The sequence below is a fragment of the Elgaria multicarinata genome, chromosome 2 (genome assembly GCF_023053635.1).
Source record: "Elgaria multicarinata webbii isolate HBS135686 ecotype San Diego chromosome 2, rElgMul1.1.pri, whole genome shotgun sequence".
Lineage (NCBI taxonomy): Eukaryota > Metazoa > Chordata > Lepidosauria > Squamata > Anguidae > Elgaria > Elgaria multicarinata.
In genome coordinates, this window is record NC_086172.1 from 9552856 (window position 1) to 9565316 (window position 12461).

Here is a 12461-nt window from a genome sequence, read left to right on the forward strand (position 1 = left end):
TTGTAGAAACTGTTTGCTCTTTGCGCTATTTTTATGACCTTACATTTTATCCTTTGAGAAAGAATAGCCTTAGCCTTCCAAAATGTGAGAAAGGTATACAACCCTCCCCCTCGCTCCTACAAAATCAGCACCTGTCTATTCATGGACAGCAAGAGGTTCTGTACTTTCAGTCTTTCTTAGCTTCTTGGCTGGTCATCTTGGGAGGGTTTTTAGGTAAGAATGATTTTGACAAGATTTGTAATTTATTGTCAGATTGCAATAAACCATCCCATGCAGCTGTGGTAGTTGCACCCTCATGTCATACCCTTCCTTAACAGTTGCACAGAATAAGCGGCTGTTGACGACAAGAATGCATTACATCACGACTCAGTGGTCCTTCTCAACAGACTAATGTTTATCCAAAGGGGAAACATCTGAGTGAAGAAAGTGGATTAATTAAATTGAGGCAAAGCACAATTTCACATTGCTGGCAAGCCAACGCTTTCTCAATGGAGGCAAAATGAACAACTGGCTTTGCTCAGGTTGCCTCTAGAGAAAAGCAAGCATTCAATGCGCAGAGACCGGAGAAATTTATTTTCAGGCATATGGAAAACATTTATGGATCATAATGAGGGTCTGGAATTAAGGTAACTTTACATTCCGTAGCATAGAAACCCCCTAAAGGGAAGCTTCATCCTTGGAAATGCAAAGGACATAATTCAGCCACAGTTAAGCTCTTTTAGTCCCTTTGATTTCAGGGGGTGGGGAGCGGAAGGGCAAAGAGAATCACAGAATAGTAATAGAGTTGGAAGGGGCCTACAAGGCTATCAAGTCCAACCCCCTGCTCAATGCAGGAATCCACCCTAAAGCATCCCTGACAGATGGTTGTCCAGCTGCCTCTTGAAGGCATCTAGGGTGGGAGAGCCCACCACCTCCCTAGGTAACTGATTTTATTGTCGTACTGCTCTAACAGTCAGGAAGTTTTCCTGATGTCCAGCTGGAATCTGGCTTCCTTTAACTTGAGTCCGTTATTCCGTGTCCTGCACTCTGTGAGGATCGAGAAGAGATCCTGGCCCTCCTCTGTGTGACAACCTTTTAAGTATTTGAAGAGAGCTATCATGTCTCTCCAAATACTTCAAAGGTTGTCACACAGAGGAGGGCCAGGATCTCTTCTCGATCCTCCCAGAGTGCAGGACACGGAATAACGGGCTCAAGTTCAAGGAAGCCAGATTCCAAGCCCATCATTAACTTTTCAATCGAAACCAATGGGATTCAAATGTGTTATGTTTTGACGATCTTCCAAGGAGCAATAGACTTGCCACCTTTTCTGGGGACATTGTGGTTTCTGTGCTTGGGCTGGTCAGGAAGGGGACAGCACAGAGTATTAAGGCAATGCCCCCACAGCACACACAGTGCGACTTGTATTCTAGGTTCACTTTTGAAGGACAGACGTAACACAGACCTGGACGTACATCCGGACAGAGGTATTTATGGAGACATTTTCGCGGCACAGAATTGGGCAATTGCTACGGAAGAGTAAGCCATTGCAGCTCCAGCGCAGCACAGCCCCCCCCCGCCCCCCCCGGCCCGTTTCCCTCTCCATCACAGAATCTATAAATCATTTCTGGCAGGTAGCTGGGAAGCAGCTGCTAATGATAGTTTTGCTCTGGAGGAGAGGAAGTCACCTTTTAACCCTGCCTGCTGTTGTTTGTCTTATAACTATGACAAGAGAACAGATGAAAACAACATGCCAACTGCCACAGAGATTCTGGTCACAACTGCTACAGGAAACCCATCTCCGATCCACAACAGTGCTATTAAACCTTTCAGGCTGAGGATGTTTGTCCCCCTTAGTCCAAAAATTTGACTGGATGTGGTATTTCCTTTTACTATTTCCACCAGTTTCTTCTCATGCAAAAAGAAAAAGAAAGGGGAAAAAAGCAGCAGCTCCATGAGAACTAATTGAAGAAACTACCATTTTTTATCTAAACAGAGAAGCCAAAGAATGCAGTGCAACTAGTTCAATTTCCTACTACTTATTTAAAATGAACTGCAGTTACCGTATTTCTTTGATTATTATTATTATTATTATTATTTATTTATATAGCACCATCAATGTACATGGTGCTGTACAGAGTAAAACAGTAAATAGCAAGGCCCTGCCGCATAGGCTTACATACTAATAAAATCATAGTAAAACAATAAGGAGGGGAAGAGAATGCCAACAGGCACAGGGTAGGGTAAGCAGGTACAGGGTAGGGTAAAACTAACAGTATAAAGTCCGCACAACATCAGGTTTTAAAAGCTTTAGGAAAAAGAAAAGTTTTTAGTTGAGCTTTAAAAGCTGCGATTGAACTTGTAGTTCTCAAATGTTCTGGAAGAGCGTTCCAGGCGTAAGGGGCAGCCGAAGAAAATGGACGAAGCCGAGCAAGGGAAGTAGAGGCCCTTGGGCAGGCGAGAAAGATGGCATCAGAGGAGCGAAGAGCACGAGCGGGGCAATAGTGTGAGATGAGAGAGGAGAGATAGGAAGGAGCTAGACCGTGAAAAGCTTTGAAGGTCGACAGGAGAAGTTTATATTGGATTCTGAAGTGAATTGGAAGCCAATGAAGAGATTTCAGAAGCGGAGTAACATGGTCAGAGCGGCGAGCCAAGAAGATGATCTTTGCAGCAGAGTGGTGAACAGAAACCAACGGACTGATGTGAGAAGAAGGAAGGCCAGAGAGAAGAAGGTTGCAGTAGTCCAACCGAGAAATAACCAGCGCATGAACAAGCGTCTTGGCAGAAGATTCTAAGATTCTAAGACGCCATTGATTCTAAGACGCACCCCATTTTTAGAGCTGTTTATTTAGGGAAAAAAGTGTGTCTTAGAATCGAAGAAATACAGTATTCCCACTAGGCCTCCCCTCTTCTTATATTACGGCAAATAGATTTTATGCAATCCAGTAATTACGGGCTTGGGACCAGGTAGGGCACGCAAAACGTTTCTTGCTCACAGACACGCCGCCCCAATGTACGCATTCAAATTCTGAATGCACAAGGCTGAAAAGCAAATACTGAAGAGCAGGTCTCCATTGAGATCAGTTGCTTAACAATAAAAAATGTCTACGATGGAGACGATGATGATTTATAATACAGCACCAGGGTGCATGGTGCCTTACATAATACAAGAGGACAGTTCCCTGCCCCAAGGAACTTACAATTAGGGGTGTGCTCTGCTCCGTTTCGGATCCCTGAATCTGGAGTGGATTGGGAGAGGTGCAGATTGGTTCAGAACGGTCTGAATCACTTCGGACCGTTCCGAAGCTCCGGACTCACGTAAGTGGGGGAGGGGAGCTTACCTGACTCCCCTGTCTGCTGCCGCCGCGGTCGGTGCAGCACCGGCGGCACAGCCAGGTAAGTGGGGAAGGGGCTTACCTGGCGCTGGCGCCGCTGCAGTCCGTGTGGCGGTGGAGCAAGGTAAGGGGGGCTTACCTGGCCCCGTCGCAGTCCAGGTGGCCTGGGCCTCAGTTGAAGCCGCCACCCAGACCGCGATGGAGCCAGGTAAGTGAGGGGAGGGGGCTTACCTGCTGCCACTGCAGTCTGTGTGGCGATTGTGCCAGGTAAGGGGGAGGACGGGCTGACCTGGCTCCATCACGGTCCGGGTGGTGGCTTCAACTGAGGCCCAGGGCTCAAGGCAGAAGCAGGCCGCGGGCCTCAGTTGAAGCTGCCGCCCAGACCACGACGGAGCTAGGTAAGTGGAGGGGATGGGGCCTTACCTGGCTCCGCTGTCCGCCGCCGCCACGGTCCATGTGGTGGCAGATGGTGGAGCCAGGTAAGGGAGGAGGGAGATTTATTCAGCCCCCATTTTGTCCCCTCTTCCCCACTTACCTGCCTCTGCCATCCGCTGCGGAGGCAAGTAAGTGGGGAAGGGGGGCCGAAATGGGGGCGGAATCTCGCTCTGGATCCGGAGTGGATCGAGGGAGGTTTGCATCAACCCAAACTGGTTTGGGCCCAATCCAGAAGGTCCGGATCGGGATCTGAACCAGGTTGGGGTGTGTGTGCACAGCCCTACTTACAATCAGTAATTCAACACAAGTTTTTTTACCCTGAAAAGCATGCTATAAATCTACTGAACAGCAAACAAGCAAACAGAGGGAGGGAGGGAGGCAGGGCAAACAGGGAAGCAGCATGTAGTTGCTTCAGTTGCACGTGCTTTGGCTCCGTTGCAGGCCAAGCTACCGCAATACAAGGGAACGAGAGGGTTGTGCCAAATGCACAACGCACTGTAAAAAGGAACGTAAGATTCGTAATAAACGTAATAAGTAATAATAAATTATTCTGTTTTAATATAAACTATTTAAAGTTGAAATGTTGAATGGTATGAAGGCAGGTGCAGGTCAGTGCATGAATGAGAGGTATTTTGTCTGCTGCTTTGTGCTCTACAGGAAAAATGGGATAAATGCAACAATCAAAGAAAAAGCACAGACAACCTGCATAAGCTCCATTTTGAACCGTTTTCAGAGCACCACAGAAAGCCTAGGTTCACAGGTCAATCAATCAATCATCATATAGAACACTGTAACAGAAAACTGTTCTGGTAGTCATTGAGGCTTAGTCTAGTTGGTTTTTACACATACTTTTCAGCATGTGAAATCTGAGGATGTGGGCAAGATCCTTGGAATGATGAGGTCTACTGGGTGTACTTTGGACCTAGGCCTGTCATGGCTTATTAAATTCGCCAGGGCTGAGTTGAGAGATTAGGTCAAGGAGGTGATACATGTCTCAATGAAAAATTGTGTATCCCTGACTCCTTTTAAGGAGGCTGTAGTGAGACAACTTGAAAGAAACCACCCTGTAACTTTGCTAGTCATCTCATGCTTTGGATGTCATAGATTACTTAGATCTGTTCCAACCTGGTTTCTGGCCTGGTCATAGGATTAAAATTGATTGGTGAATGACCCGGTTGATTTTCCTACAGCTCTTTCGACACTTTTAACCATTTTTCTGAAATGCATTTCTGGGATGGGCTAAGGATGCCATGTTTTATATTCCAGAAATTTCAGCTGGTTCAGAATGCTCTGGCCAGACTTGCTTGTGGCCAGAGAACCACAGTTTCGCTAACCACAGAGCCTGAAGTGTCATCTGAACAGGCCCATTGCCCCTTCACCAACAAAAGTATGGAAATATGGGGTCATGGTCCAGTTGTGGCACTTCGACTACAGAATAGCCTCGCAAGCAAGGTTTGTCTCCCAAGAACATTTCATACCTGTGCTGTTTGCTGATGTGTTTTTATATAACTATTACATCAAGGATTTTTATTTCATAAACATGCTTACGTGATTTTGAAAATGATTTCCCCATAGAACAGTGAGAAGTAATCATCATTGCACACGTAGTTTTGCCAGAGGCTCTTCAGACTCTTGTGTTTGTATGGACAGCAACCAGAGTTGAACACGGCACAGGTTTTTTTGTGTGAAAAACAACAAAGGCATTCGTTCGAGTGATGGATACTTACCGTAAAGACATCATCATCTCCAACTTCAGTCTCATTGTGGATTGTTGAGGATGAAGTTGTAGATCCTGGAAAGAGATTTTAAAATGTGTGCCATTTCTCTACATTGCCACCACAATCCAGTAAGCCTATTTGACACAGATGCAAAGGACTGCACATGAAGAGGTGGGGGGTTTGCTTTTTTTCTGGCGCAACCGTACATCTTGTAAGCCACCTTTTGAACTTGCCCACATTTCAAAAGCCAACTGGTGACAGGAGGGGGCTATACCAATTGGAAAAAAGGCTAAACAAAGAGCCCAGCTGCATGCTTAGAACTGACGTATATGTTATTTTGGACTGCGGCCACTGCTTTTTGTTTTTACAGAAGCAATTAATTTCATCTGAATATTTTTGGTGAGATTCTAAACAGATCTTGCAAAATGGTAAAGGAACTTGTGTCAAAATAGAGAAATCCTAGGTTGGTTAAAAGAGTGACTAAGAAATCTGCTTTAAACATTGTAAGTTTAATTCAGGTTCCCACAAACCCACTCCACAAACTGTGACGGATCAAAAAAGAGAAAGAAAAAAACATGGACACCACAACCCAGGTCTCAAAAAATATAACTGTTTAATATGGCAGCATAACATCTCAACTAACTTCAAGAAAGAAAAGAGATTCAAGAAAGAGAAGTAATGCACTAGATATCTTCAAAATTGTATATAAATCAGCTACGGTTCACTGTACATTTTGCTTCTTTTAAAATCTATTTTAAAGAGTTTTATTCTGTTTTTATTTTATTTTATCTTGTACACCGCTCTGAAATTTTGAATGGGGAACAGTATATACATATTGTAAATAGATAAATAAATAAATAAATAAAATCAATGACAAGGTTCAGATGCGCCTATGGGCGCCAAGTTGCATATCCAACCCCCTTTTTTAAGGCAAGTGAAGGTTATTTGAGGTTATTTAACCCTCGCATAACCCATGCTTGCCAGGCCCACACAACAGGACAACCCCTGAGTGGGGGTTGCATATTAAAAAAGGCTGCACAGGCCCAGCACACAGCGTAGCCTCTCTATGGGTTAAATAACCCACAATGGGCTATTGTGTTGTATGAATAGACCCTAATATATTGCACTTGCTCAGAGTGGACTAGCTTCGAATATATATGCTCCAAGATACTGCAGATGAATGAAAGCTGAATAATATGAATCACATTCTCCCTAATAAACTGCAAGTTGCTACAAAAAAAATAAGACTTTGATTTAAGGAGTAGCTGAAACAGCAGTAAGCAACATGGCCCCCCTTCAGATGTTTGGGACTACAACTCCCATAATTACTGACTATGGCCACGCTGGTTGGGACAAATGGGCATTGTAATCCAAAACAACTGCAGGACACTCAGTTGCCTTCTCCTGCAATGAAAGTTGTGCAAAATTCAGTCTTCAAGTTGTGACAAAAAAAAAAGGCACTTTGTAACAAAAATGAGAATTGTTGAATGCTGTTCAGTACCTTCCATGAGATCCTCAATGGCTTTCCTCACACCTCTATCAAATGCTCGTGCATCAGCAGGACTTAGAAAAGTGAGCCCAAACTTTCTGTTGTCAACTTTCCAGTGGTGAAATGTAGGGTTTGCTTTAGTGTAGAACAAGTCCTTCTTCACATAGCATTCCAATACCACCTGGGGTTGAAAGTGCAAAATTGTAAAATGACATTTACAACTGAAGGGCATGGGGTTTGTTAGTATGATTCACTCTTTCCTCTTGCACACTCAGAAAAATAATAATCAAGGCCATTTATATCTGCTCACTTTGCAATTGCTCTGGTGAGAGAATCTCCTCTTCACACAAGAGGTCAGCAAAAATTGCTGATGAGTAAAATTAACACGCTTTAAAACACCTCCAGCTCAGTTCTTAAAGGAACGCCACAGGTTCTTACATTATATGCTACAATGCCATATCTCTTTGGGGACCTAACTTTCCTGAAGTCCCCAAATCTCTGCAATATGTGTACATATTGCACAAAATCAAAACACACACAATTATACTAATCAGAATAAGTGGTTTTACTCCCTCTTGGTGCAAAATAAAGTCCAATATATGCGGATGCAGACACAGACACAGACTCCAAACTGACTAATCATATCCTGCCATTTCTTTTGCCTTCCCCTTGGCTCATTTTCTCCATACAACTGGAGACATCCAGAGAGGGAGGCCACAGCAAGACCTAAGGTTTATCCTGGGATCATCCAGGGTTCGCCCCTGCCTGAGCACTGGATCCCCTGTGTGTCACCTAGATGAACAGGTTTGACCCCTGGACGATCCAGGGATAAACCTTAGGTCTAGCTATGGCCTAAGTTGGCCATCACTGGATTATCCACTTGGGGTAAATTCGTTGGTGGAGCCTTCCTCAGCCGGTTCTTTTAGCCTCATGATTAAAAGAAAAAGACTCTCCTTCCCCTTTTACTTTGTGCAAAGAGACAGGAACTCTTGGTTCTATAAACAGCTATAGTAAGGAGCAAAGTGTCAATGTGCAAGACAAATTGCCCTTGCATTTTTGCTCTACCGGCCTATACCTCAAACAGAAGGTGGCATAAATAATTCACTGCCATTTTAAAAGCTTGAATTACTCAGTACAATATGCCTGGCTGTGTCGATTCTTTATACTTCAATCTGCTAAGCTACAGGATTTTAGGGGGGGGGGGGGAGAGTGTCAGTTTCATTTCTTGGAGTAAAAAAGTGTTAACTATATATAAAAGAGGAGGCTCGAAACATTAATGTACAGCTGCTATTTTGGGGAGACAATAGATAAAAGTTCCGTTGAATTGAGAGGAGGGCTTTTGCACATTGTGTCATGTATAGTCTTGTGAAATGTTAAGAAACACATTGTTGTTGATTTTGCAGAGCTGGGGGCGTGGAATGAGCCAAGAGCAGATACTGAATTAGATTAAATTACCAGTTTGTCTTTTTGCCTTTCTCCATGGATCAGAAATCCACTTCTTCCATTGCCCTCTGGGCACATGACCTTGCAGACACCAACTCTACTAAGGCCGCCTCCTTCTTGTGGCAACCATCCTCCACTGGAGTCATCTCGGGTCATAACCACAGCTTTGACTCTCACAATATAGCTGTCACTGTAACAGACAACAAGAACAAGAGACCATTAGATCAGATTCTACATTTCACATATTTTAGCATCTACTTATCAAAATCTACAGAAAGAACAGCCAGCTTCAGCACATGAAGATACTAACAAAGCAAGTGCCCTCTGCTACCACAGTCAAAATAAGAGATACCACGATCCTGGTGACTGAAAGCAAATAAATCACCAGGCCCAGATGGAATCCATCCTAGAGTTCTCAAAGAACTCAAACATGAAAATGTGGCCTCCTGACAAAAATATGCAACATGTCTCTAAGCTCAGCCTCTGTACCAGAGGACTGGAAGATGGCCAATGTAACACCACTTTTCAAAAAAGGATCCGGGTGGGGTGGGGTGGTGGATCTGGGAATTACAGGCTGATTAGCTTGACATCTGTTCCACGTAAATTGGTTGAAAGCATTATTAAAGACAACATTAGTAAGCATATAGAAGGGCAAGTCATGCTGAAGAAGAATCAACATGGCTTCCTCAAAGGCAAATCCTGTCTCACTAATCTACTTTCAGTTGAAATCCATAAATCCATAATTAATAGAACTGAAACCCCCCAAATATAAACCATAATTAGCACAATAAAAATAAAAATAAATAAATACCAGAAAAAGGATGATCTAAAAATAACAAAATACAAAAAGTGTTCGTCCACCATACACAATCTCTCTCTCTCCTCCCATGGACTAAAATGGACAGCACAAAAGCAGACCACAACAACTGGGCCATAACTAATGTCCAAATGCCTGGGAAAATAATTACATTTTTGCAAGTGATCTCAGAGATCTCCAAACATCAAAAATGAAGATCAAAAGAAAACCACCACTCTCAAGAGGCTCAAAGGGCCCCTGAAGTTCCGATATTGAGAATACTGAGCTGACAACTGAAATGTTTACCAATGGGAAGAATAATAATAACCACTTTTAACCTATCATAAAAATGTTCGTTGTGAAAGGTTTGAGCCTGACTGATGCTGTTCTGACTGTTCCATGCATCTACTCCCCACATCAGAATTGTCAAGGTCATAAATGCCCTTGAATGTGTCACTTTATTAGCCCGTAAGCACAATAACTCAGTCCACTTTTATGGCATTGTTTCATCTAGGCAGCTTACTCTTACTAACATTAATTGGCTGATTTAGCTACTTGAGCTCAATTGATACCTGTGGTGAAGCTTCCCATAGATGCTTTGGGAAACTGCACGTCTGCCTGGCAGCGTGCCAGCGCTTCCCACCACTGTATTTCAAGTGATCCAGAAAAGGAACAAGAATAAGCAATTATTTGTTCTAATAGCAAAGTGGGTAGCTCCGTGCCAACCAGTAGGAAAGCAAAATGGGGCCACTCACAAACAACGTTTGGGGCTTGGGTATATCTAGGCAACGTAACACATAGAAACACTCGATACAAAATGTATGTTATATGAATACCTCTGGCTGTGTGGATGCCCACACCAAGGTCCACCAAGAGCATTTCCTCTGTATACTATGAAGGTAGTGTGGTCCTGAGGAAAGCCTTTATAAACACTAGATAGCGATCAATTAAGTAATTGCAACATAACTGGGCATTGATATTTGCTTTTCAAGGCTTCAGCAAACACAGTTAACATCTCATTTAGAAGTTCCTTTATCGGATATTACCCATGCTAGAATCACTCATAGTTCAGGTCACACAAGAGTAACATCCAAATCAGACACAAATGGATTTCCTTTCAAATCTATGGGCATGTCTACACCAGTGGGGTAGAGGGGGAGGATCTCATGATATGCTGATCATGAGATCCTCCCTCTCGGTCTACACGCAGCGTGTAACGTCCCGGGAGGAAGAGGATACTACGCCTGCCATCTTGTTTTGTTATTGAAAATTAGTGCAGGAACACTCCAGTGAAAAAGGTATTTTTTAAAAAAACACACACAACCCTCCCGCTCACCCCACCCCACCCCACCCCCGATGGTTCCCGGCTCCTTGCGTTTACTCATGAGGAGCCAGGACAAACCGGGACAGCCGCTCACACGTCCCATGGTCTTGGGATCATCCTGGGACCACGGAAAAACTGGGACAAAAGTGTAGGCCAATATCCTGGGGAAATGCAGGGATCTTCTCTGCCTGCTCCCAGGATCCCCCGTGCGTCATGTGGATGTATAGGGATGATCCCGGGCCGATCCCTGGGATATCCCATCATCTAGACATGCCCTATGTTACATGCCTACTACATAAACATCAATTTCCAGATTGATCAACCATGGTTTTGTTGTTATCATCTGATTTTAAATATTTAAGGGTACAAACCTATGTGGATACCTGGCAACCTCCAAACTCGGAGTTTACTGAGTATGGAACAGAAAGCGGGAGGGCAGTGGAGGCCATTTTCGCTCCAGCTGCCCTGGATTTCTGCTAGAGGGGCGATTTCACCTGTCTACCAGCTGAGTCTCAGAGGGGGAGGGAAGGAGTCTGGAGCAGCTGTAGGATAGGTTGCAGCACAGCTGTCCGGGTCTCCTCCTGCCCCCCTTTCCCCATCTCAGCATGCCTTTTTCTGAGTGAGGGGAGGTAGCCAGCATGGTTCTTTCTGCACCAGTGACAAAGGGTGGGTGGGGAGCACGTTTCTAGATCCATGGTCAGAGCCCTGTCTCAACCTCAGAGCCAGGAAACCAACCTATCCTATGTCCCCCAGACACTATCTGGGGAAACATAGGATTGCTCCCTAAATGCATTTTGATGGTTTTCTTCTTTTATTGTTCACTGGTTGGATGCAGAGTGGTATAAAACCCTTGAAAATAAACAACCAAGGCACAAATTGAGTTATGCTGAAATTCACATAGAAATATTTTAAATAAACAACACAGAGTAGAAATATTTTTTTCTCCCTCTCTCATAATATTAGAACTCGGGGTCATCCAATGAAGCTGATTAGTGGGAGATTCAGAACAGATAAAAGTACTTTTTCAAACAGTCCACAGTTAAACTATGGAATTTGCTGCTAGAAGATGTAGTGATGGCCACCAATTCAGACGGCTGTCAAAGGAGATTAGACAAATTCAGGGAAGATAAGCCTACCAATGGCTACAAATCCTGATGGCTATGTGCTACCTCAAGCATCAGAGGCAGTAAGCCTATGTACACCAGTTGTTTGGGGACATGAGCGGAAAGGTGCTATTGCACCTACATCCTACTTGTGGATTTCCCAAAGGCAGCTGGTTGGCCATTGTATGAACAGAATGTGGGATTAGATGTGAACCGTCTAGGGAGCTTTGGCTGTTGGGTGGTATAAAAATGCAATAGAAGATAATAATAATAATAATAATAATAATAATAATAATAATAATAGATGATGATGATGATGATGTACCTTGGTCTGATTCAGCATGACCCTTCTTAAATTCTCATACTCTGTTTATTATTTCTATCCCATGCTTTCCGTGTCTTTAAAATCAGTTAATTTATTGGGTAGTCCATCAAGATTTGAAGTATATCCCCTTAATATTGATTTTATATAGCATTTGCTATTGTTCTGAAATAGATTCAATATAACTTAAGTATCCTTTGAAAAAGGGATTTAAAAATATTTGCATTGCTGCAAGCCAACTTCGCCTCAAAATAGAACTATTTCCCTTTTATCTTTTGAAATACATAAAACCTAAGATACTTCTTTGAATATTTCTATTCAGCTTTAGATATGATCTTTGGCAATCTCAGAACTTTGGTCAAGAAGCAGGATATAAATTTTAAGATATTAAACTGCCTGTCCTTTCTAATATGTAAAGCTAAAAACATTCCAACCTTTCAATTTTTCATTGTGTTTCTGTTTTATTTAAAAAAAAGCAAGGAAGATAAGAGATAAAGTTTTGGGGATCAAATATAGTTTC

At 43.2% G+C, this 12461-nt stretch overlaps 1 protein-coding gene across 1 annotated transcript in view; it reads right to left on the reverse strand.

Annotated features, from left to right (window-relative positions):
- SPRED2 (sprouty related EVH1 domain containing 2) overlaps positions 1–12461 on the reverse strand; it is an 88780-nt gene that overhangs the window by 16020 nt on the left and 60299 nt on the right. The window contains exons 2-4 of the mRNA XM_063115997.1: positions 8409–8586; positions 6966–7134; positions 5474–5538 (exon numbers count right to left, since the gene is read on the reverse strand). Of these exons, the coding sequence (XP_062972067.1) occupies positions 5474–5538; positions 6966–7134; positions 8409–8586 (412 nt within the window). The remainder of the gene's footprint in view (positions 1–5473; positions 5539–6965; positions 7135–8408; positions 8587–12461) is intronic.